Source organism: Rhinoraja longicauda, chromosome 7, assembly GCF_053455715.1.
Source record: "Rhinoraja longicauda isolate Sanriku21f chromosome 7, sRhiLon1.1, whole genome shotgun sequence".
Lineage (NCBI taxonomy): Eukaryota > Metazoa > Chordata > Chondrichthyes > Rajiformes > Arhynchobatidae > Rhinoraja > Rhinoraja longicauda.
The window spans coordinates 40,263,729-40,286,443 of record NC_135959.1 but is presented as its reverse complement, the minus strand read 5'-3'; the positions used below and the strand labels follow the sequence as shown (position 1 = coordinate 40,286,443).

The 22,715-nt window shown below is 41.0% G+C and overlaps 1 protein-coding gene across 1 annotated transcript in view; it reads left to right on the top strand.

Annotated features, from left to right (window-relative positions):
• nbeaa (neurobeachin a) overlaps window positions 1-22,715 on the top strand; it is a 449,617-nt gene that overhangs the window by 345,707 nt on the left and 81,195 nt on the right. The window contains exons 41-44 of the mRNA XM_078403202.1: window positions 6,658-6,720; window positions 7,894-8,011; window positions 8,421-8,523; window positions 21,737-21,852. Coding sequence (XP_078259328.1) covers window positions 6,658-6,720; window positions 7,894-8,011; window positions 8,421-8,523; window positions 21,737-21,852 — 400 coding nt within the window. The remainder of the gene's footprint in view (window positions 1-6,657; window positions 6,721-7,893; window positions 8,012-8,420; window positions 8,524-21,736; window positions 21,853-22,715) is intronic.

Sequence of the window (22,715 nt, the reverse complement as noted above, 5' to 3'; positions counted from 1 at the left end):
AGAAATTGGATTTGTGTTCTTAGCTTCTTGCAGACTTGCAGGCATATGAACCCAGCCGATAGGTCATTAACCCTAGAGAAAACAGCTTGCGTTAATATGCTCTAATCCTGTATAATTAGTCAAATTACTGCACGCCGACCAGCTTGTCATGAGTTGTCAGGTTGGCGTGCACACTGTGGTGCCTAGCTCCCCTCGGAAATGCCACTGGGTGGGGAAGCCACTTGGCTTTAACAATGGTGATCTGAAGTAGGGGGAGAAAAGAAATTAGCCAAAATCTTTAAACTGTTAAAAGATGAATGTTGAAACACGTTTGGGCAATTAGGATTTCTCAAAACAGGAACCACAAAACTCTGTTCCCCGCCATCTCGAACAAAACTCGGTTTAGGATTAATAACAATAAAAAGATTTAAACTATATAATTACAAGAGGATAAAATACAAATTATCTAATAGACTCAAATAAGATTATCAGCTGCCAACGTGTCCTTCCATGGGAGCTGCTTCCACACAAAAGGGCGTGATTAGCATAAATTTACAAGAGCCCTTGTTCCTACAGCACGGGAGAGAATGTGTATTACGTTTGCATTAGTACAGAATTGCTTGTTGTGCTTTTGGCAATGACAGATAAGTCAGTGTAATTCCATATTATGGTGGAAATGATGCTCCAAATTGTGAATGCATCCTGAAGGTGTCACTGGCAATAATCTTCAAAGCCGACACTGGGAAACAGGGCTGTATGTTTTGTGGATGATATACTGCCAATGACAGGAAGAATTATATGACTGAAGACAAATCTGTAACATGTTATTAAGCAATTTCACGTGAATAACAGGATAAAAGGATAATGGATGAGGGTGTCATTATTACCTTCACGTAGTGGGAAAGCAAAGCAAAGGTAGAGAGACAAGATTAATTGGGGGATGGTGCAGCGTTCATTGCTCACCAGTCCTTTGTGCTGCAAATGGGAGTTTTCCTGAGATTCCAGTCCTTTAAGTGCTCAGAGCCACATTTAACACACTTGGCAGAATGAGTTGAAAACTGACACGGCGTGCTTCGGTTGCCTCACAGCACAAACCCGCTAAGTCTCTAAGCATGCCTATCACATGCCGCATACACTAAAGAACAAAATATGAAGGCAACTAGCAAAACTTCCTCACTGCAGCTGTTGTTTTACAAGATTTCCGATCAGCCTCCCTCACCCCCCCCCCCCTCCCCCCCCCCCCCCACCGCAGAATATATGAATTTAGAAGATGGTATTGAAACAATCAAGGGTCTCTGTCGGCTACATCCTGTGAGTCGGTGGGTGCAGGACAAGGGGCTATCATTAGGACGGTGGGTCAAACGGAGGGAGATGATGAGGAATTTGGCCTGTCAGAGGGTTGTATCGTCTGAATTCCCTATTTCAGAGCTGTGGATGTTGTGTCATTGAGCATGTTGAATTGTGAGAAAGATAGACTTTTGGATGGTCGACACAAAATGCTGGAGTCAGGCAGCATCTCAGGAGAGAAGGAATGGGTGATGTTTCGGGTCGAGACCTTCTTCAAACTGATGTCAGGGGAGGGGGCGGGACAAGGATAGGATGTAGTCCTATTTTTTCCTAGACTTTTGGAAAACGGGATTCGAGGTTACGGCAATTGGGAAGGAAAATGGAGGTGCAGCTAAGGAAAGACTCAAAATGCTGGAGTAACTCAGCAGGTCAGGCAGCATCTCTGGAGAAAAGGAATAAGTGACGCTTCGGGACAAGACCCTTCTTCATTCTGAGAGTCAAGGGTCAGGTCTTATCGGATGACAGGCTAACTGGACCATAATGCCTGCTCCACCTCCTTCCATGTTTAGCTTTAGGTTTATTATTGTCATGACTACCGAGGTACAGTGAAAAGCTTTGTTCTGATTTCCAATCAGATCAGATATAACATACATAAACACAATTGAGTGAAACTCAAGTGCAATATGTAGAGCAAAGGGGAAGATACAGAGTGCAGAATATAATTCTTAGGATTGTAGTGCAAGACTACAAAATAGTGTAACATTTAAAAATCATGATTTTCAAAATACACTCGGTCTTATGTTGTAATTTTGCACAACGATGCAACTCCAAAGCTGTGGTTGTACGCACACGGCAATTTCAACAGCGCATGGAAAATAGATGATATGTTAAATTAATTCTGACAATCCCCACCCACAATCATCTCCATCCATTTTATCACTAGACAAACTGATGACCTTGCTAAATATCTTTTAAAATATACATTTTTCTAATATTTGATATTATTTGTTTGTTTTTAAATCAGTTATTTCTCTGACTGCAAAGTTTGTACTTCATTCCTGGTTAGTGTGCCATTTAAGCATCACAGCTGGTAGAATTGCAGCCTTGCAACGCCAGGTACCCGGGTTTGATCCTGATTATGGGTGCTTGTCTGTTTGGAGTTTGTGCATTCTCCTCGTGACCTTTGTGGGCTTTCTCCAGGATCTCCGGTTTCCTCCCCTCTCCAAAGACGTACAGGTTTGTACGTTAATTGGCATGGCATAATTGTAAATTGTCCCAAGTAGGATAGTGTTAGTGTGCGGAATCCCTGATCGGCGTGGTCTTGGTGGGCCGAAGGGTCTGTTTCCGTGCGGTATCTGAACAGAACTAAACTAAAGCAGCTACCTCTCAGCACTAGAGACCCGGGTTGAATCCTGACCTCGGGTGCTGTCTGTGTGGAGTTTGCATGTTCTCCAGCGTGGGTTTCCCCCAGGTGCTCCGGTTTCATCCCTCATCCCAAAGACATGCAGGTTTGTAGGTTAATTGGATTCTGTAAATTGCCCCTAGTAGGGAATGCATGCGATGGTGGGATAACACAGAACTAGTGTGAATGGGTGATCGAAGGTTGGTGTGGACTTGGTGGGCCAAAGGGCCTGATTAAATGCTGTATTTTGTAAACTATAAAACTCAGAACTCTCTAAACCATTTAAATTTTATGAAGTATTTTCTGTCAGGGTAATTTTAAGTACAAAACATAGTTAAAAGTAGTCATTCTGGTAGGTACAAATTCTAATGTATTTCTTCTTTGGACTGATGTAATATCAGCACGCTAACTTTGAATATACTGAGAGTCTGTGTTACAATCATATGACACAAATTTATTTGAGTATGAATTGAATTGATTGTAGTTTTACATCACAGACTGTATCAGTATTGAATTATAAAACTATATTGCAAATTCTTTCAAGGAAATCAGGAAACTATATTAAATATTTATATCTGTGCCTAATATAATAAGATAGATTGTATAATGTAAAATTGTGGTAATCTAACACTGTATATTTCCTCGAGCATTAGCACTTGACCTACTTTAACCAATGACTTTGGTCTGAAATTATCACAGACAACCAATCAATGGTTGAGGAAAATGTTCAACCTATTTATAACAACCATTATATTTCCCTATTTCACCCCTTTTTCCACTTTAGGTTTAGGTTTATTATCATCACATGTACCGAGGTACAAATAAAAGCTTTGTTCTGCATGCTATCCAAACAGATCAAATATACTATACATGAATATAATTAAGTCAAATTCAACGAGACAAAGTCCAAGTGTAGAAACAAAGAACTGCAGATGCTGGTTTATACCAAAGATAGACACAAGTGCTGGAGTAATTCAGAGGGTCAGGCAGCATCTCTGGAGTAAAAGGATGGGTGATGTTTTGGGTTGGGACCGTTCTTCAGAATGACCCAAAATGTCACCCAGTCTTTTTCTTCAGCGAGTTGTGTAGGAAAATAACTGCAGATGCTGGTACAAATTGAAGGTATCACAAAATGCTGGAGTAACTCAGCAGGTCAGGCAGCATCTAGGAGAGAAGGAATGGGTGTCGAGACCCTTCTTCAGACTGATGTCAGGGGGGCGGGACAAAGAAAGGATATAGATGGAGACAGGAAGACAGTGGGAGAACTGGGAAGAGGGAGGGGAAGAGAGGGGCAGAGGAACTATCTAAAGTTGGAGAAGTCAATGTTCAAACCGCTGGGCTGCAAGCTGCCCAAGCAAAATATGCGGTGCTGTTCCTCCTCACTATGGCACTGGAGGAGGCCCATGACAGAAAGGTCAGACTGGGAGTGGGAGGGGGAGTTGAAGTGCTCAGCCACCGGGAGATCAGGTTGGTTAAGGCGGACTGAGCGAAGGTGTTGAGCAAAACGATCGCCGAACCTGCGTTTGGTCTCGCCGATGTAGAGAAGGCCTGCATTTGGTCTCACTGATGTAGAGAAGTGCAAATGCAGGCTCGGCGATCGTTTCGCTCAACACCTTCGCCTTGCCCAGTGATGATGGCCCAGTTCTGAAATGAAACAATGAAGAAATTTGATTTTTTTACATATTATATATATGGTTACTGTGATTCTTCAGACAAGAGTCTGCCTTCTCATTTGTGGCCAAGTTAAATGACAATGTGGCGAAAAGAAACTCTGATTATATGGCATCTTATATTTCTTTATCTTATGCCAATTGGCATCTTTATTGATAGCAGTAACTGTTGCAATTGGGTAACATTTGTCCACTGTAAGGTCACACAAACAGCATTGTGGGAAATGACCATATTTATGATTTGAATATGTCATTATAATTTTTACAACATAAGATGATTTAGCTAAGAAATATTTATTTCACGAAATGCTGGAGTAACTCAGCAGGTCAGGCAGCATCTCAGGAGGGAAGGAATGGGTGATGTCGAGACCCTTCTTCAGACTTAGAAATAGCTAAGAAATATGTTCTTACATTGTCCAATGATAAGTCCAGCAGAAATAACCACCGTTGCCAACTTCGTTTGCCATCGATCTATAGGACGTTGTAAAAAGGTGAAGATCTGAATTAAAATGACAAATCTAATAATAAGAATATATGTTACATACTGTTTAGGATGGTAGAAAAATAATATTGCTTTGTAGCTACACCCCTGAGCAGTGTGTTCCGTGATGGTCTTCCAAAAGCATACATTAGATTTTGTTACATTCCCTGTGATGGATCGTTGCTAGTTTTCAGGACAAAAAATCAAGTAGAATTAAGTGCATTAGTTTAACTGTTGAATGACTATTGGTACAATATCAATGCTGCATTGTTTCCAAGTGTTTTAGTGCAGAACTGAAAGGAATACAAACCTTTAGCTTAATCTGTAAAATAAAATAATGTGTTTAGCTTCTATCCGAGGCAAACACCAACACCGAAAATGCATTTTGAGAGCTGAATCTACGGTCATCAAGGAATAGATTGTAATGAGTTCAAATAGTTTAAGTAACTTTAGCTGTAGAAAATACCTGTGTGTAATGGAATGAAAATGAGATTAATATTTTAAAGCTAGGCTAAAGGTTGACGTGTGAAAAATTGAGTTAGTTCGCAAAAAAGAAATTTGTTTCACCGAGTAAAAATTGAGGTCAGTAGGCCAGAACTCGCCTTGCTCTTTAGATGAATGAAATGAATCAAACAACATAGCTACAAGGAAGCGCGCTGATGTATAATTTAATGATAAAGTTGCATTCATTGTCCTGGAGATGTTTGTAATATGGTCAGTGTGGCCTTTCATAATGACTGTAATGTAAGTATAATATATGCCCTACTTTTAAGTGATTTCTGAATCTGGTAGCTGTGTTTCTAAATGTTTTGAATGGTTCTGGCCTTATTGCTAGTAGTCCTTTTTTGATTTACATTAATGCCATGTGTTTTTGGTTATATTAAACAGCATGAAACTCATCTGCTAGTAGTATCTTTTAATTACTGTGTGCAAATTTCATCTGTAATTGAAACAAAAAGCTTTTCAGCCATCTTCCCAAACCATCTTGACAAGCTGAAACCTGAATGTTATTTTCTGGTGCTGCGATTAGATTGAGGCTGAAGTCTCCAGCTGGCAGGCCTGTCTATGACTGGAGGCTGCCTGTCCCCAGTGCTTGTCATTTGCTGACATGCCTGACAGGACAAGGAGAGCTGTCCCAGACACATTCATTAGATGGCATTTTCTACAGCTGGTCTAAAATGAGGGCTGCACTTCATCATGGTAACTACGGACTAACTCTGCCTGGCCCCTTGTTGGTTTTAACTAAAGCCATGTTGTTTTAACAATTTCGGCTTTGCAATATTTTAAAAATCCTTTGACATGTTTTCCTTATATTCCCCTGAAGCTCATGTCTTATACCCTGCGTTGACATTGATTCTAAATCCAAGCTGCTGCTGCGGTTGAGACTATTGTGACGGGATATCGAGTATTTTATTCATTCATGAGATGGTGGAGTTTACCTTTCACCTTATTGTTGACTGCCATTTCTTTAGTTCATGGTCTCTATGACAACTGTTTAAATTGGGATGAGTAACTGTCATCTAGGGTATTACTGAGAGAAAAGTGTTAGTGAGCATAAAGTCCCATAGATAGAGCATTTCAACATAATCCAATTTTAATTGAGCTCAAGAGACTTTGATGTGTTGCGTAAGGTCAGGAAGGAGCTATTCCAGAGAGAAATTAACCCAGCCTTGCTAGGCTTCCATACTACTGACTGTCACCATTTTAAATGAGCATTAGCATCAGCCGTAACTTTCCCCTGCGGAACATCTCACTTCACTCTGCCTCCTACCATATGCGAAGGGCGGTGGGGAGGGGGTGGGGGACTTTCATCTTTTTTTAACACCTCCTTGATTAAGTTTGAAAAGCATGAAGCTGACCTGAGATGCCGAGGAAACCGTCGATTGGACACTTCTTTGCAAGTAAGGGTGGGAAAATCGAGAATGGAAAAAAGGATTATTTTCACTTGTCAGTTAGAATCCACTTGATTTTTTTTTCTTCAAAGGCAAACTGCTTTTAACCTGTATCATCGTAACAATTAAGTCTTTTTGGGTACCAAATAACATTAAAATCCGCAGCCATTTGTTTCTCTTTTAAAAAGGCCCAACGTTTAGAATTGAAAGGCAGCAACAATCTGTTTAAATGCCAAATTGTGTCTTTTTAATTCTGGTTGGTCTTTTGAAAGAAGAAATAAGCCCCTTTGATCTATTTCAATACATCACTAAATCCTCTGTGCTGTTCTCAGAATAAGTTCTCTTAACTGGAAAAATGGAGAGTAAACTTTCATAGGTTCCTTCATTAACCCTTTGAGAATGTTGGTATTATTTCTAATTAATTTCTCCAAAGACTTTAATAAGCAGAAGGATTGACCAAGTGTTCTGCATATGTAATGCCCATTTCTTTGCATTTAGTATTGATTGCAATATTTTAACAGTGAATATTGGAGTCAAGAGTGCTTAACTGTCATCTATACAACCAACAGAACAATGAAATTCATACTTGCAGCAGCTTAACAGATCCACAAATGCAATACACACAGATAATATATATATATTTTTTTTAAATCAATAAAATAATACACAGAATACTGGTGCAAAAACCAAAGTCCTTGGAGCAATCAAAGGCGCTCAACATTAGTTCATAGTTGCTGAGGTTCGTGGTGCAGTGTTCAAGAGCCTGATAGTTGCTGGGAAGAAGTTGCTCATGAACCTGGAGGTCACGGTTTTCAGGCTCCTGTATCTTCTTCCCGATGGTAGGAATAAATCTGGACAAAAATTGTGTCACTTCACACAAGAGAATTAGAGCTCTCTGCCAAAATAACAGTGCACCATCCTGCCTCCAACATGCACCGGCCATTGTGAAAAATACCAATTCAATTGTACCAAAAAATTTGAAAGGATTAGTTTAATTTATTTTAATTTCTTTATATATTCATGTCACTTCAATATTTTGGGAAGATGAGGGGCCTGTTGACATTGTTATGCATCCAATATATGTTGTTTATTTCACAAATGTAAACTTAGACAAAGGAATATTCTCACATTTGCATCTTGTGCTCTGTGAATCTATAATATGAAAGTGATTTCATATTTCAGGTCCTTGCTTACACAGAGGGTTTACATGGAAAATGGATGTTCAGCGAAATACGGGCTGTTTTTTCAAGACGGCATCTCCTCCAGAACACAGCGCTGGAAGTTTTCATGGCCAACAGAAGTATGTACCGCTACAAGTTTAGTTTCCTGATGTAGACTCATTTAGATTGGTGGCGCAGCTGGTTGAGCTGCTGCCCCACAGTGCCAGAGACCAGGCTTCAGTCCTGACCTCAGGCGCTGCATGTGTGGAGTTTTCACGTTGTCCCTGGTGGGTTTCCTCTGGGTGGGTTTCCTTCCACATCACAAAGACCTCTATGGCCTCTATGATCTGTAGGGAGTGGATGCGAAAGTGGGATAACATAGAACTAATGTGAACGGGTGATGATGGTCATCGTGGATGTGATGGCCTGACTGGCCTGTTTCAATGCTGTATCTTTAAACTAAACTAATGTAAATGCATGCTTATGTTGTGTCTTTCAATTGAAACATAATTTTCATAAAAACATAATTTTTTTTCTTTTTCTCCGCAGCATCTGTTATGTTTAATTTCCCTGACCAAGCTACAGTGAAGAAGGCTGTTTATAGTTTACCTCGTGTTGGAGTTGGCACCAGTTATGGTTTGCCACAGGCCAGGTATTGAATATGGACCTTCATTTCTTCGTTATCCGGTTGTTGATCTCAAATGCAGTATTCCTAAAGGTTTTTTTTAAAACTCAGCAAATGATGATATAAGACATACCTGTAACAAAACATTGACTATTTTTCATCAGTAGTTACTTGCTTACTTAAGTAGCCTGCTTATATTAGCAACATTATTTAAACTTGAAAAAATATTATCTCTCGCATATTTTGCTGTATGCAAGTATATTTCATTAGCCAGTGGGTGGTGAATCAGTGGAATTCATTGCCACAGATGGTGGTGGAGGCCGTCATTAAGTATTTTTAAAGTGGAGTTTGATAGGTTCTTGATTGTAAAGGGTGTGAAAGGTTATGGGGAGAAGGCAGGAGAATGGGGTTGAGAGGAAAAAATAGATTAGCCACAATCGAATGGGGGAGCAGGCTCGACAGGCCAGATGCCCTACCTGCTCCTACGACTTATTTAACTGATAGGAATAATTTTGTATATTTTAATGAAACGAATAGCTTGAACTTCATAGTCATACATCATGGAAGCGGGCCCTTCAGCACCACTTGTACACACTGACCTACATGAGCCCCACCTGCCTGGTTTTGGCCCATACCCCTCTAAACCTGTCCTATCCATGTACCTGTCAAAATATTTCTTAAACACTGCAATAGTACATGCCTCAACTACTTCCTCTGGCTGCTTGTTCCATGTACCCACCACCCTTTGTATGAAAAAGTTAGTCCTCAGGTTCCTATTAAATCCATCCCCCCTCACCTTAAATCAGTGTCCTCTGGTTCTCAATTTCCCCTACTCTGGGCAAGAGACTGTGCGTTTTGCCGATCTTTTCCAAGTGCACACTGTAGAACAAGTACATTGGTTCCTTTCATTAATCTCTTATTTTGGTACCTTCAGTAGATCTATCTATCTATCTATCTATCTATCTATCTATCTATCTATCTATCTATCTATCTATCTATCTATCTATCTATCTATCTATCTATCTATCTATCTATCTATCTATCTATCTATCTATCTATCTATCTATCTATCTATCTATCTATCTATCTATCTATCTATCTATCTATCTATCTATCTATCTATCTATCTATCTATCTATCTATCTATCTATCTATCTATCTATCTATCTATCTATCTATCTATCTATCTATCTATCTATCTATCTATCTATCTATCTATCTATCTATCTATCTATCTATCTATCTATCTATCTATCTATCTATCTATCTATCTATCTATCTATCTATCTATCTATCTATCTATCTATCTATCTATCTATCTATCTATCTATCTATCTATCTATCTATCTATCTATCTATCTATCTATCTATCTATCTATCTATCTATCTATCTATCTATCTATCTATCTATCTATCTATCTATCTATCTATCTATCTATCTATCTATCTATCTATCTATCTATCTATCTATCTATCTATCTATCTATCTATCTATCTATCTATCTATCTATCTATCTATCTATCTATCTATCTATCTATCTATCTATCTATCTATCTATCTATCTATCTATCTATCTATCTATCTATCTATCTATCTATCTATCTATCTATCTATCTATCTATCTATCTATCTATCTATCTATCTATCTATCTATCTATCTATCTATCTATCTATCTATCTATCTATCTATCTATCTATCTATCTATCTATCTATCTATCTATCTATCTATCTATCTATCTATCTATCTATCTATCTATCTATCTATCTATCTATCTATCTATCTATCTATCTATCTATCTATCTATCTATCTATCTATCTATCTATCTATCTATCTATCTATCTATCTATCTATCTATCTATCTATCTATCTATCTATCTATCTATCTATCTATCTATCTATCTATCTATCTATCTATCTATCTATCTATCTATCTATCTATCTATCTATCTATCTATCTATCTATCTATCTATCTATCTATCTATCTATCTATCTATCTATCTATCTATCTATCTATCTATCTATCTATCTATCTATCTATCTATCTATCTATCTATCTATCTATCTATCTATCTATCTATCTATCTATCTATCTATCTATCTATCTATCTATCTATCTATCTATCTATCTATCTATCTATCTATCTATCTATCTATCTATCTATCTATCTATCTATCTATCTATCTATCTATCTATCTATCTATCTATCTATCTATCTATCTATCTATCTATCTATCTATCTATCTATCTATCTATCTATCTATCTATCTATCTATCTATCTATCTATCTATCTATCTATCTATCTATCTATCTATCTATCTATCTATCTATCTCTCTATCTATCTATCTATTTATCTATCTATCTATCTATCTATATCTATCCATCCATCCATCCATCCATCCATCCATCTATCTATCTCTCTAAAACTATCTCTCTCTCTCTAAAACTCTCTCTCTCTAAAACTCTCTCTCTCTCTCTCTAAAACTCTCTCTAAAACTCCCTCTCTCTCTCTAAAACTCTCTCTCTAAAACTATCTCTCTCTAAAACTCTCTCCCTAAATTCGCTTTCTAACCCATTTCCTGAAAGTCCTCAGCGTATGACGTCACAATCGGCCACGTTCAACTTCATTTGCTCCTCACACGCCAAAACAAGATGGCCACCGGCAGCGCCACCGCCTACCCGGCCTCAGTCGTTCCCTCGCTCCCTCTCGCCCTGCCCCGGCCCCGGGGGAGACTCGCATGTCGGCAGTCAGCGATGAACGCACGGGCATGGCTCCACGGAGGGGAATGGGCGTGGCGGCCGAGTGGGTGGAGGGGAGGGCAGGTGGGGGGAGGAGAGAGTACGGGTGGGGGGAGGGGGTCAGGGAGAGTGGGGGGTGGGGGAGGAGGGGGTGGGGGAAAGAGAATGGGGTGGGGGGGAAGGGGGACAGTGGGGGGCAGGAGAGAGTGGGGGTGGGGAGGAGGGGAGATTGGGGGTGGGAGGAGGGGAGGGAGATGGGGGGAATAGGGGTGAGATGGGGGGAATGGGGGTGGAGGCAGGGCTGGGGGTGGGGGCAGGGGAGGGGCAAGTTGGGTGGGCTAGGGGGATGGAGTGGGTCAGTGGGGGGAGGAGGGGCATAAGGGGGATTGAGTGCGGGGGGGAGAATTGAGGGTGCTACACCAATACAGGAGAGACTTTGGGCCCAGGGCTCACCCTCTCAGTCACACCCTCTCCCCTTCCCTGCACCCCCTCTACGAGGAATGGACCCATCGGGTCCACTTGGTCTAGTAGATAATATAATTCACATAAGCTGATGGTATGTAATATCATATCTTCACAGATAATCCATTATTACATAGGATGATAGTATGTTATCTAGCACGGTGATCTGGTGATAGCATCACAGTTATTCGTGGCACAGGTACTGGGTGTTGGCTTACTCAGTATGGGGCGAGTTTTCTGGCGAGGCTGGACTTGTTAGAGAGGCACTCCATGTTTTACCCTCTTCTGGGCACACCGCCCCCTCTGTCTCCTGTAGCTGGGGTACGGTGTTGGCTGCACTGCTCCCGGTCTCCCGGAGCTGGGGCCCATTGGCCTCTGCACTGCTCCCGGTCTCCTGCAGCTGGGGCCCATTGGCCGCTGCACTGCTCCCGGTCTCCTGCAGCTGGGGCCCATTGGCCGCTGCACTGCTCCCGGTCTCCTGCAGCTGGGGCCCATTGGCCGCTGCACTGCTCCCGGTCTCCTGGAGCTGGGGAACAACAGGCGTGTCCTTCCTCTTTCCATTCTCCTCCCCCGTTTTCTTCCTCTGCCTCCGTCGTCGGGTCCTCAATGTCGCCTCATCCTCCGAATAGGAGAGGTTGTATTTGGAGTATAATTTTTTTAAAAATATATATCAAAAAGTACTTTATTCCAGTAATAAATATTTACAAAACATTTTCTTTTCAAAAACTCCATCCGACATTCCCGGAGGTTATACATTCAATACAGATATTCATTGCCAGATTTACACAGAATCCCTTCCCTTATTTGGAGGGGCGTCTCCACCACACCCTGGCCCCCATGTCCAGCAGCGAAAGGACCCTAGACTGTGGTCCTCCCCCACAGAGCCTTGGCGTTGGCTGCACCAAGCTTCAGTGCGTCCCTCAGCACGTACTCCTGCAGTCTGCAGCGGGCCAGTCGGCAACATTCCCCGACGGACAGCTCGTTCCGCTGGGAGGTCAACAAAGCTCGGGCAGACCAAAGAGCATCTTTCACTGAGTTGATGACCTTCCAGCAGCACTCGATGTCAGTCTCTGAATGCGTCCCAGGGAACAGTCCGTAGATCTGGAGTAGAGCAGCACAGTGGTGCAGCAGTAGAGTCACTGCCTTCTGGCGCTAGAGACCCAGGTTTGATCCTGACTACAGGTCGTTAAGGACAAGTTGGGTCGAAGGGCCTGTTTCTGCGCTGTATAACTCTACGACTTTTTTCAAGTAGAATGATATGAAAAGCTTTGATTGTTGCCAGACAACATCTCTGGCACAGAAAGTGATTTTTTACAAATCATTCAGATTGTGAGTATTGTAGGAGATTTTTAAAAGATGATTCAGACTTATTCTGTGTATTTTTTGCTCTGTCCCTGAATTAAAATCTTCCTTCCCTCTCTTTCCAACTTTGAAGCCAAATTCAACATTAATTCAATAACTTAACCGATATTTCAGTGTTAATCAGTATCTGGTTGGTTAAGGAAATACAATTACTTGCCCTGTTTACTTAACATTCAGAAGCTTCCAAAAGGATATTGCACCTTTTAGAGAGGACAGAAATAACTTCTACTGCATATGGCTATATGGAAAGGAAATTGCAAGGAATTAATTGGGCAGCACAGTAGCGCAGCAGTTGAGGTGCAGCCTTACAGCACCAGGGACCCGGGTTCGATCCTGACCACTGGTCCTGTCTGCACGGAGTTTGTACATTCTCCCGGTGACCGTGTGGGTTTCATCCAGGTGCTCCGGTTTCCTGCCACATTCCAAAGACATACAGGTTTGCAGGTTAATTGGCTTCGGTAAAAATTGTAAATTGTGTGTAGGATAGTGCTAGTGTGTGGGATGATTGCTGGTCGGCACCAACACGATGGGAAGAAGAGCCTGTTTCCATACTGTGTCTCTAAACTAATCTATTTATGGAAATTAGTCCTGCTATCATCAGCAGAACAAGCTAATCACAGCAGAGGGAAAACCAGAGATGTGACCACAAAGCTGAAGCTATATATTTCAGAATTTATATTTAGAAACAAATTTTGTCGTGTTTCTTTATAAAAATTATGTTGCTGTAGAGTATTTAAGTTTAGATCAGATGAGCATGAATGGATATTTATTATTGTAGACTATGTAGTACAGTCTACCCTCGTTATTATGGACCTCTTTATAACAGATTTTGATATAGCAGCCAAAATCTGTTGTAACCGAGGTGTCCGTTCGTATTGGGAACAAAGGACCATGTTTGTTGTTTCATGGATTGACCGGCAGGTGGTTGGAGCAAATCTTGTCTCAGTCTGTGTTTACTTTTCTCATTTATTGTGTGTCTTGTTTTGTGTATGTTTATTGACTGTTTTTCCAACACTGTACATATTTACCCCTCCTCACTCAGTTATAACAGACAATCGGTTATAACGGGCACCATTCCTCCCCTCTATGGTCTGTTATAACAAAGTTATACATCTTTTTAATGTAGCTACAGTAGATTAAACAACATATAGAGTCATACACAGAAACAGGCCTTTCAGCCCAACTTGCCCATGCCGACCAAGATGACCAATCAAACTAGTTCCAATTGCCCGCATTTGGTCGATATCCCTATAAACCTTTCCTATCCATGTACCTATTCAAATGTCTTTTAATTATTGTTATAGTATCTGCTTCAACTACCTCCCTTTGGCAGCTTGACCATAATCCCACCACCCTCTGCGTGAAAATGTTGTCCCACAGGTTCCTATTAAATCTTTCCCCTCTTACCTTACACCTATGTCCTCTGGTTCTTGATTCCTCTACTCTGAGTAAAAAACTGTGCATCTGTGAAAGAGGTGAGATACTTGCTGACGATGGCTTAGCTACAAGATGTAGCTTATTGACTTTTTCCTTTCATTACCTCTCCAGTACTACACTGCATAATACACAGGGTAGGTGCAGTTCACACCTTGATAAAGCCTGATAAACAAGAACTGCTTGAGGAATGTTTAACCGCAATATCTATACACTGAAGCCTGCAGAATAGCAACATATTTCCTCTGCACAATAATTCTGAAATGTACAAATCGAATAGAAAATTATGATCTTAAAAGTGGGAAGGTGAATGTTGAAACAAATTTGCACGTTATGCACTCAGGTAAATGAAGTGCTATTTCCTTTCATTGTCAACGGAAGCCCATTGAGAATATTATTGCGCAAAATAGATGTTCTCATTTTGTTTTCACTTGGCTGACCATTGATAATTTTGATAGAACATAGAACAGTACAGCACAGGAACAGGCCTTTTGGCCCACAATGTCCCCACTGAATATGATGCCAAGATAAATTAATCTCCTCTTTCTGCATGTAATCCATACCCCTCAATTCCCTGCATATCCATGTGCCTATCTAAAATCCTCTGAAATGGCACTATCGCATCTGCCTCCTCCACCACCCCCAGCAGCGCGTTCCAGCCACCCACGTCTTTCTGTGTAAAAAACATTCCATTTGCATCTCCTTTAAACTTTGCCCCTCTCACCTTAAAGCCCTCTTGTCTTTGGCAGTTCAACCATGCGAAAATGTTTCTGATTGTCTACTTTAACTAAGCCTGTCATAATTTGATATACTTCTGTACACTTTACATTTCTTCTCATTTTCACCACACCGGTATAGTGGCGCAGTGGTAGAGTTGCTCCCTCACAGCACCAGGCACACAGGTTCGATCCTGACTATGGGTTCTATCTGTACGGAGTAAGTACGTTCTCCCCATGATCGCATGGGTTTTCCCTGGGTGTTCGGTTTCCTCCCACACTCCAAATACATACAGGTTTGTAGGTTAATTGGCTTCCATAAAAATTGTAAATTGTCCCCAGTGTGTAGGATAGTAGGATAGCTAGTGTATGGAAATCACTGGTCGGCATGGACCCGGTGAACCAAAGGGCCTGCTTCCGTGCTGTGTCTCTAAACTAAATCTCTAAACCATCTAAAGATATTTGGGAATATTATAAAGAAAAATACACATTGTTATGTTTTACTTGGCTGACCATTCATAATTTTAATATGACTGCAACCCATTTTATTTCCCATAATAGCTGGTTATTGTGTGTAAGTTGTTGCTTCAATGATTCACCATGCACATCCAGCCTGAAAACCAAAAAAATGCCAACCTGAATGAATTGCCTATATTTAGAATGACAGTTCAGACACCATCAATTATTATTCCCTAACTTTTACCATTTTACCCAAAATTCAAACTATGCACCTTTATTTCAATGTTTTTATTTATTACTGCACAGTGATTCTACTGTTTAACCTTCTGCTACGACATCATATACAGTTGATCGGTTAAAACACAATGCACGCAAAACGTGTTTCCCAAAATCATCACCCTTTGGTATTCATAAAGCCATAACCTAACAACTCCATGGTGATTGATAATTATGGCGTATGAGAGGCATCGATAGAGTTGACAGGAAGAACCTTTTTCCCAGGATTGAAACGTCAAATACTGGAGGGCATAAAACCTATGGTGAGAGGGGCAAAGTTTAAAGGAGACGTATGGGGCAAGTTTTTCGCACAGAGGTTAGTGAGTACCTGGAATGCGCTGCTGGGGGTGGTGGTGGAGGCAGATACGATAGTGGCATTTAATAGACTTTTGGATAGGCACATGGATATGAAGGGAATGGAGGGATATGGATCATGTGCAGGCAGATAAGAATTGGTCTTGGCGCAATGTTCGGCGCAGATATTATGGGCCGAAGAGCCTGTTCCTGTGCTGTAATAATAATAATAATATATTCCTTTATTCGCCCCACACCGGGGAAATTTACAGTGTACTGTTCTATAACATATAACATATAACATATAACAACTACAGCATGGAAACAGGCCTGTCCGGCCCTACCAGTCCACGCCGACCATTCTCCCTGACCTAGTCTCATCTACCTGCACTCAGACCATAACCCTCCAATCCCCTCCTATCCATATACCTATCCAATTTACTCTTAAATAATAAAATCGAGCCAGCCTCCACCACTTCCACCGGAAGCCCATTCCATACAGCCACAACCCTCTGAGTAAAGATGTTCCCCCTCATGTTACCCCTAAACCTTTGTCCCTCAATTCTGAAGCTATGTCCCCTTGTTGGAATCTTCCCCACTCTCAAAGGGAAAAGCCTACCCACGTCAACTCTGTCCGTCCCTCTCAAAATTTTAAAAACCTCTATCAAGTCCCCCCTCAACCTTCTACGCTCCAAAGAATAAAGACCCAACCTGTTCAACCTCTCTCTGTAGCCTAAGTGCTGAAACCCAGGCAACATTCTAGTAAATCTCCTCTGTACCCTCTCCATTTTGTCGACATCCTTCCTATAATTTGGCGACCAGAACTGTACACCATACTCCAGACGCCATAATTATCAATCACCAATGCCCTGTACAATTTTAACATTACATCCCAACTTCTATACTCGATGCTCTGATTTATAAAGGCAAGCATACCAAACGCCTTCTTCACCACCCTATCCACATGAGATTCCACCTTCAGGGAACAATGCACAGTTATTCCCAGATCCCTCTGTTCCACTGCATTCCTCAATTCCCTACCATTTACCCTGTACGTCCTATTTTGATTTGTCCTACCAAAATGCAGCACCTCACACTTATCAGCATTAAACTCCATCTGCCATCTTTCAGCCCACCCTTCCAAAAGGCCCAAGTCTCTCTGTAGACTTTGAAAATCTACCTCACTATCAACTACTCCACCTATCTTAGTATCATCTGCATATTTACTAATCCAATTTGCCACACCATCATCCAGATCATTAATGTAAATGACAAACAACAGTGGACCCAACACAGATCCTTGGGGCACTCCACTAGCCACTATGTTATATCTGTCTATATTCTAGACCATCAAAATAATTTTAGGTCACTCCCTCTCCCATAAGACAATGTCAATGGTCTTTTGCAAGTAATTGGAATAAACTTGGACTAATTTAAAAATAAGTTTCTTCAAGTAGGTTTGCTTTTCATAAACAGGTTTAGAATATTACGATCAGTATTCATTTAAAATGCATTACTTAAAGACGAGGCAACTACAAGAGCTTCTGTAGATTTTCATTAGTTTCACTGCCGGTTCAGGTCTAATGATTAATCCAATTTACAATGATGAACTTGCTATTGATGTCAAAGAGTTCTGACATTTTAACGATTGCTTCACTATGTCGGTGCAATATAGCATTAAAAATATTTGCTATTTAATTGTCATGATCAAGGACTTAGATACATTCCAAAAACGGGTCTATCCAGTCAGGTGACAGAATAAGCCTGAAGGTTTAAAGAACATAAAAAACATAATAAATAAGAGCATGAGGAGACCATGTACTCCCTTGAGCCTGCTCTACCTTCCAATAACATTCTGGCTGATCTGATCTGGGCTTCAGTTCATTCCCTTCCCCCACCCCATTCCAATCCTGACCCCTATAACTCTTTGTGTAAGAAGGGACTGCAGATGCTGGTTTAAATCGAAGATAGACATAAAAAGCTGGAGTAACTCAGCAGGACAGGCAACATCTCTGGAGAGAAGGAATTCCTTCCCTCCAGAGATGCTGCCTGTCCCACTGAGCTACTCCAGCTTTTTGTGTCTATCTTCCCTATAATTCTTTATTCAGTTTGGTTTAGAGATATAGCATGGAAACAGGCTCTTTGATCCGCAGAACCCATGCCGACCATCAATCACCCGTTCACACTAGTTCGCTGTTATCCCACTTTCTTGCTCAATCCCTACACACTGGGGGCAATTTACGAGGCCAATTAATCTACAAACCCGCATGTCTTTGGGATGTGGGAAGAAACCGGAGCACCCGGAGGAAACCCATGCGGCACCCGAGGTCAGGATCAAACCCGGGTCTTTGGTGGTGTGAGGCAGTAGCTGTGCCACTGTGCTACCCTCCATAATCCTTCTAACCTTCTCAGCCTTAAATGTATTCAATTACTCAACCTCCACATTTTGCTGGTAATCAGGGTCCTGACATTTTGTGTTTGTTAACAAAACCAATATTGATTAAAATCAAATATTTGAAGCACCAAGAAATTACACATCCTGAAGATGAGGAGGCAAAGTTTAAAAGAAATGTGCAGGGTAACCTTTTTACACAGAGGGTGGTGGGTGCCTGGAATGTGCTGCCATGGGAGGCAGTGGAGGCAGATACGATAGTGGCATTTACCTCTCCACTTACCCATCCATTTGGGAATGAAGGGATATGGATCACATGCAGAAAGATAAGAGTTCTTAGCATCATGTTCGGCACAGACATCGTGGCCAAAGCGCCTGTTCTTGTGCTGTACTGTTCTACATTCTATTTTACCTGAGCTATTTGACTGTCGAGATATAAACTAGTCACTCCAGCATCACAAATAGATAGGAAGGTGTAGAAGGCTTTTGACACACTGACCTTTATCAGTCAGGGAATTGCGCACAGCAGTTGGATGTTATGATACACCTGTACAAGATGTTGGTGAAGCTGCATTTGGAGTACTGTATTCCGTTTTAGTCACCCTTGCTGTAGAAATGATGCCATTAAGCTGGAAAGAGTGCAGAGATTTATAAGAATGTTGCCAAAATCTCGAGAGCCTGAGCTACAGGGAGAGGTTGGGCAGGCAAGGACTTATGACTATAAGACATAGGAGCAGAATTAGGCCATTTGGCCCAACGGATCTGCTCCGCCATTCGATCATGGCTGATATATTTTACCCTCTCAACCCCATTCTCCTGCCTTCTCCCCATAACCTTTGACACGCTTTATTCCTTAGAGCGCAGGACATTGAGGGGTGATCTTAAAGAGGTGTATAAAATCATGAGGGGAATAGATAGGGTGAATGTACAAAGTCTTTTACCGAGGGTAAAGGGCCTGTCCCACTTAGGCGATTTTAAGGCGACTGCCGGCGACTAGGCTGTCGCCGAACGTTCACCGGAGTGTCGCGGGCATGATCGTGAGGAGTCTTCAATGAATCTTACCGGATCTCGGCGCGTCGCGGAAAAATGTACCTGCTAGAAATTTATCTGCGACAGCTGGCTTGTCGCCAGGTATCGTAGCTTATTGCGGGCGCTGTCGCATGCTTTCCCCAAGTTTGCTAGGTTGTCGCAGATGCATTTAGAAGCACGTAATATTAATTGAAAAAAAGGCATTTGAAGATACCAGAAGATAGTTTTGTTTAACCAATTTATTTACCGTCAGGACATTTGACAGGTAGATTGGAGTTTGACGATCAGGTAAGCGTCGGAATATCGCAATGTTTTCGAAAACGGTGTAATCTCTTAGCCAGGTGCTAGTTTCACAAAAAAAGTAACTTGTATTGACCTGACTCGGCATTGTCGTGGTCATTGTCGTAGGGTAAAAGAAATTTCGGCGATCTGCTATGACTTTGACAGTCGCCGGCAGTCGCCTTAAAAATCACGTAACTGGGACAGGCCCTTTAGGAAATCAAGAAATCAATGGCATGGGTTTAAGGTAAAAGGGGAAAGATTTAATAGGAACCTGAGGAGCAAATTTTTCACACAGAGGGTGGTGGGTGTTTGGAACGAGCTGCCAGAGGGGGTAGTTGAGGCAGGTACAATAACAACATTTAAATGACACATGAACAGGTACATGGACAGGAAAGGTTTACCGGGATATGGGTCAAATGTGGGCAAATGGGACTAAATTAGATGGGGCATCTTGGTCAGCAGGGACTGATTAGGGTGAAGGGCCTGTTTCCATGCTGTATGGCATGGCATTAATAACGATGTTATTTAATTACGCTAATTCATCTTGAAAATAGGTTTCTTTCACTGTCCTAGATAACTTGTTACACCACACTGACTTTCAGCTCGCTTTCTACAGAATAATCAAGTGTAAAGCTCATGAGAATGAAATTCAATCAAGATTTGAGCCTCTGATGTCAGACAATTATTTTTCAAATACTAATTCTCGTGAATTCTCCTAAATTTGTTTAAGACATGGATTTTCTTAAGAAATCAACTGTTTGGCAGATAATATATTTTGAATCCGACGAAATGTTATTATTTAAAAATGAATAAAGAATCCATTGTCAAATATCCTCTTAAGGCTTATGAATTAGTTCATTGAACAGATTAGCCAACTTTCAATACATTCCAGGATTATTTTTCAGCCCTTTTTGCACTGACTATTATTTTGTAATAATCACATTATCCACCATAAATTCAAACATTTGACTAAAATGGGATTTCTCAGTTCAAGGGTTAACTTCACCATTAGATAACTCTGCTGATTTAAATTGTAAAAACAAAGATGTAAATAAATCAAGTGTGTTTAATTGTCAAATTAAATTGCCCCCAGTTTGTAGGGAATAGATGAGAAAGTGGGATAACATAGACCTAGTGTGAACAGGCGATCTATTGTCAGGTGTGGACTCGTTGGGCCAAAGGGCCTGTTTCCATGCTGTATCTTTCGGTCAGTCACTATGTATCAGCAATAGAATAATGAAATTCTTACGTGCAGCTTTGCAGGCCCTTTAATGTAATAACACACAAATAAGCATATAATAACCAATAATACAATAAACAAATAATCGGCAATATTAGGTAACCAGGCCATAATAGTAAAAAAGAAGTCCATAAAGCAACAAAAGACAGTTCTTTTTGTTGTTAATTATGGTGTTTACACACTACTATGTTTACATATCTGTTGTGCTGCTGCAAATAAGAATGTCATTGTTCCATTTCGGGACATATGATAATGAAACGCTCTTAACACTGGGGAAAAAGCCGGAACGAGGTGCTACTGTTGGATGATCAGCCATGATCATATTGAATGGTGGTGCTGGCTCGAAAGGCCGAATGGCCTACTCCTGCACCTATTTTCTATGTTAACCTTTGAAGGCTGGTTGTCAAATAAGGGGCAAGAACAAAGTGCTTTCGTGCTACAAACAAGAAGTCTGCAAATTACATTAAAATGGTTTTGAACGTTTTTGCTCCTAAATGTGGATGAAATCATATGTGTCTGTTGAATAACAACCTTTTTTGGGAATTAACAGGAGAATATCATTGGCCAGCCCTCGTCAGCTTTTTAAATCCTCCAACATGACACAACGTTGGCAAAGACGGGAGATTTCAAACTTTGAATACTTGATGTTCCTCAACACCGTGGCAGGTATGTTACAGACACAGACTACTCTTCAGAGAGCAGATACAAGGAACCGCAGGCACTGGTTAACAAAAAAAAGACACAAACACTGGAGTAACTCAGTGGGTCAGTAGGTGACCTTTTTGGGTCACAACTTTTCTTCAGCCTGGGTTGTTGTTGGTTAGTTACCTAAAATTGGATAATTCAATGTTATAGAATTAAACTGCACAGAAACAGGCCCTTCAGCTCAACTTGCCCGCACCAGCCAACATGTCCCATGTACTCTACTCCTACCTGCCTGTGTTTGGCCCATATCTCTCTAAACGTGTCCTATCCGTAGACCTGTCTAAATACGGGAATGGGAAGGGGAGTTAAAGTGGTTAGCAACCGGGAGATCCAGCAGGCCTTGGCGGACTGAGCGCGTGCTCGGTGAAACAGCATTTTTTTTTACATGTTTATAAATCTAGGTTTGTCTTGATAGTCCACATTTATCCAGCCAAAGTCTGCTACAGAGCCATGATGGATACTGAGGCTATCCCATTAAATTTTTATCAGGAGACACATAAGCTGCCACTGTGACTGTAGATCCATTTATTGTTACTAAGGTTATCCTGCAGTCTCACTGTGCCAGTTCTTTGTTGACAGCTTTGTCTAAAAGTGAAGCTTTATTAGAGTGTACAAGCCATTTTCAGAGTGTGCCTGGAAATAATAACGAGAAAATGAAATTTTAGTGCTTTGTCACTCAAGAGCACGGCAGCTAGACAGTAGTTCAAGAATGGCACAGCATTCTGCTCAGTGCAACATCTTGACTCGTGGCAGATTAATAGAAAGCAACATAAATATACATGAAAATAGGGAGATTTTGTTTTGTACCAGAAGGTAAAACAAAG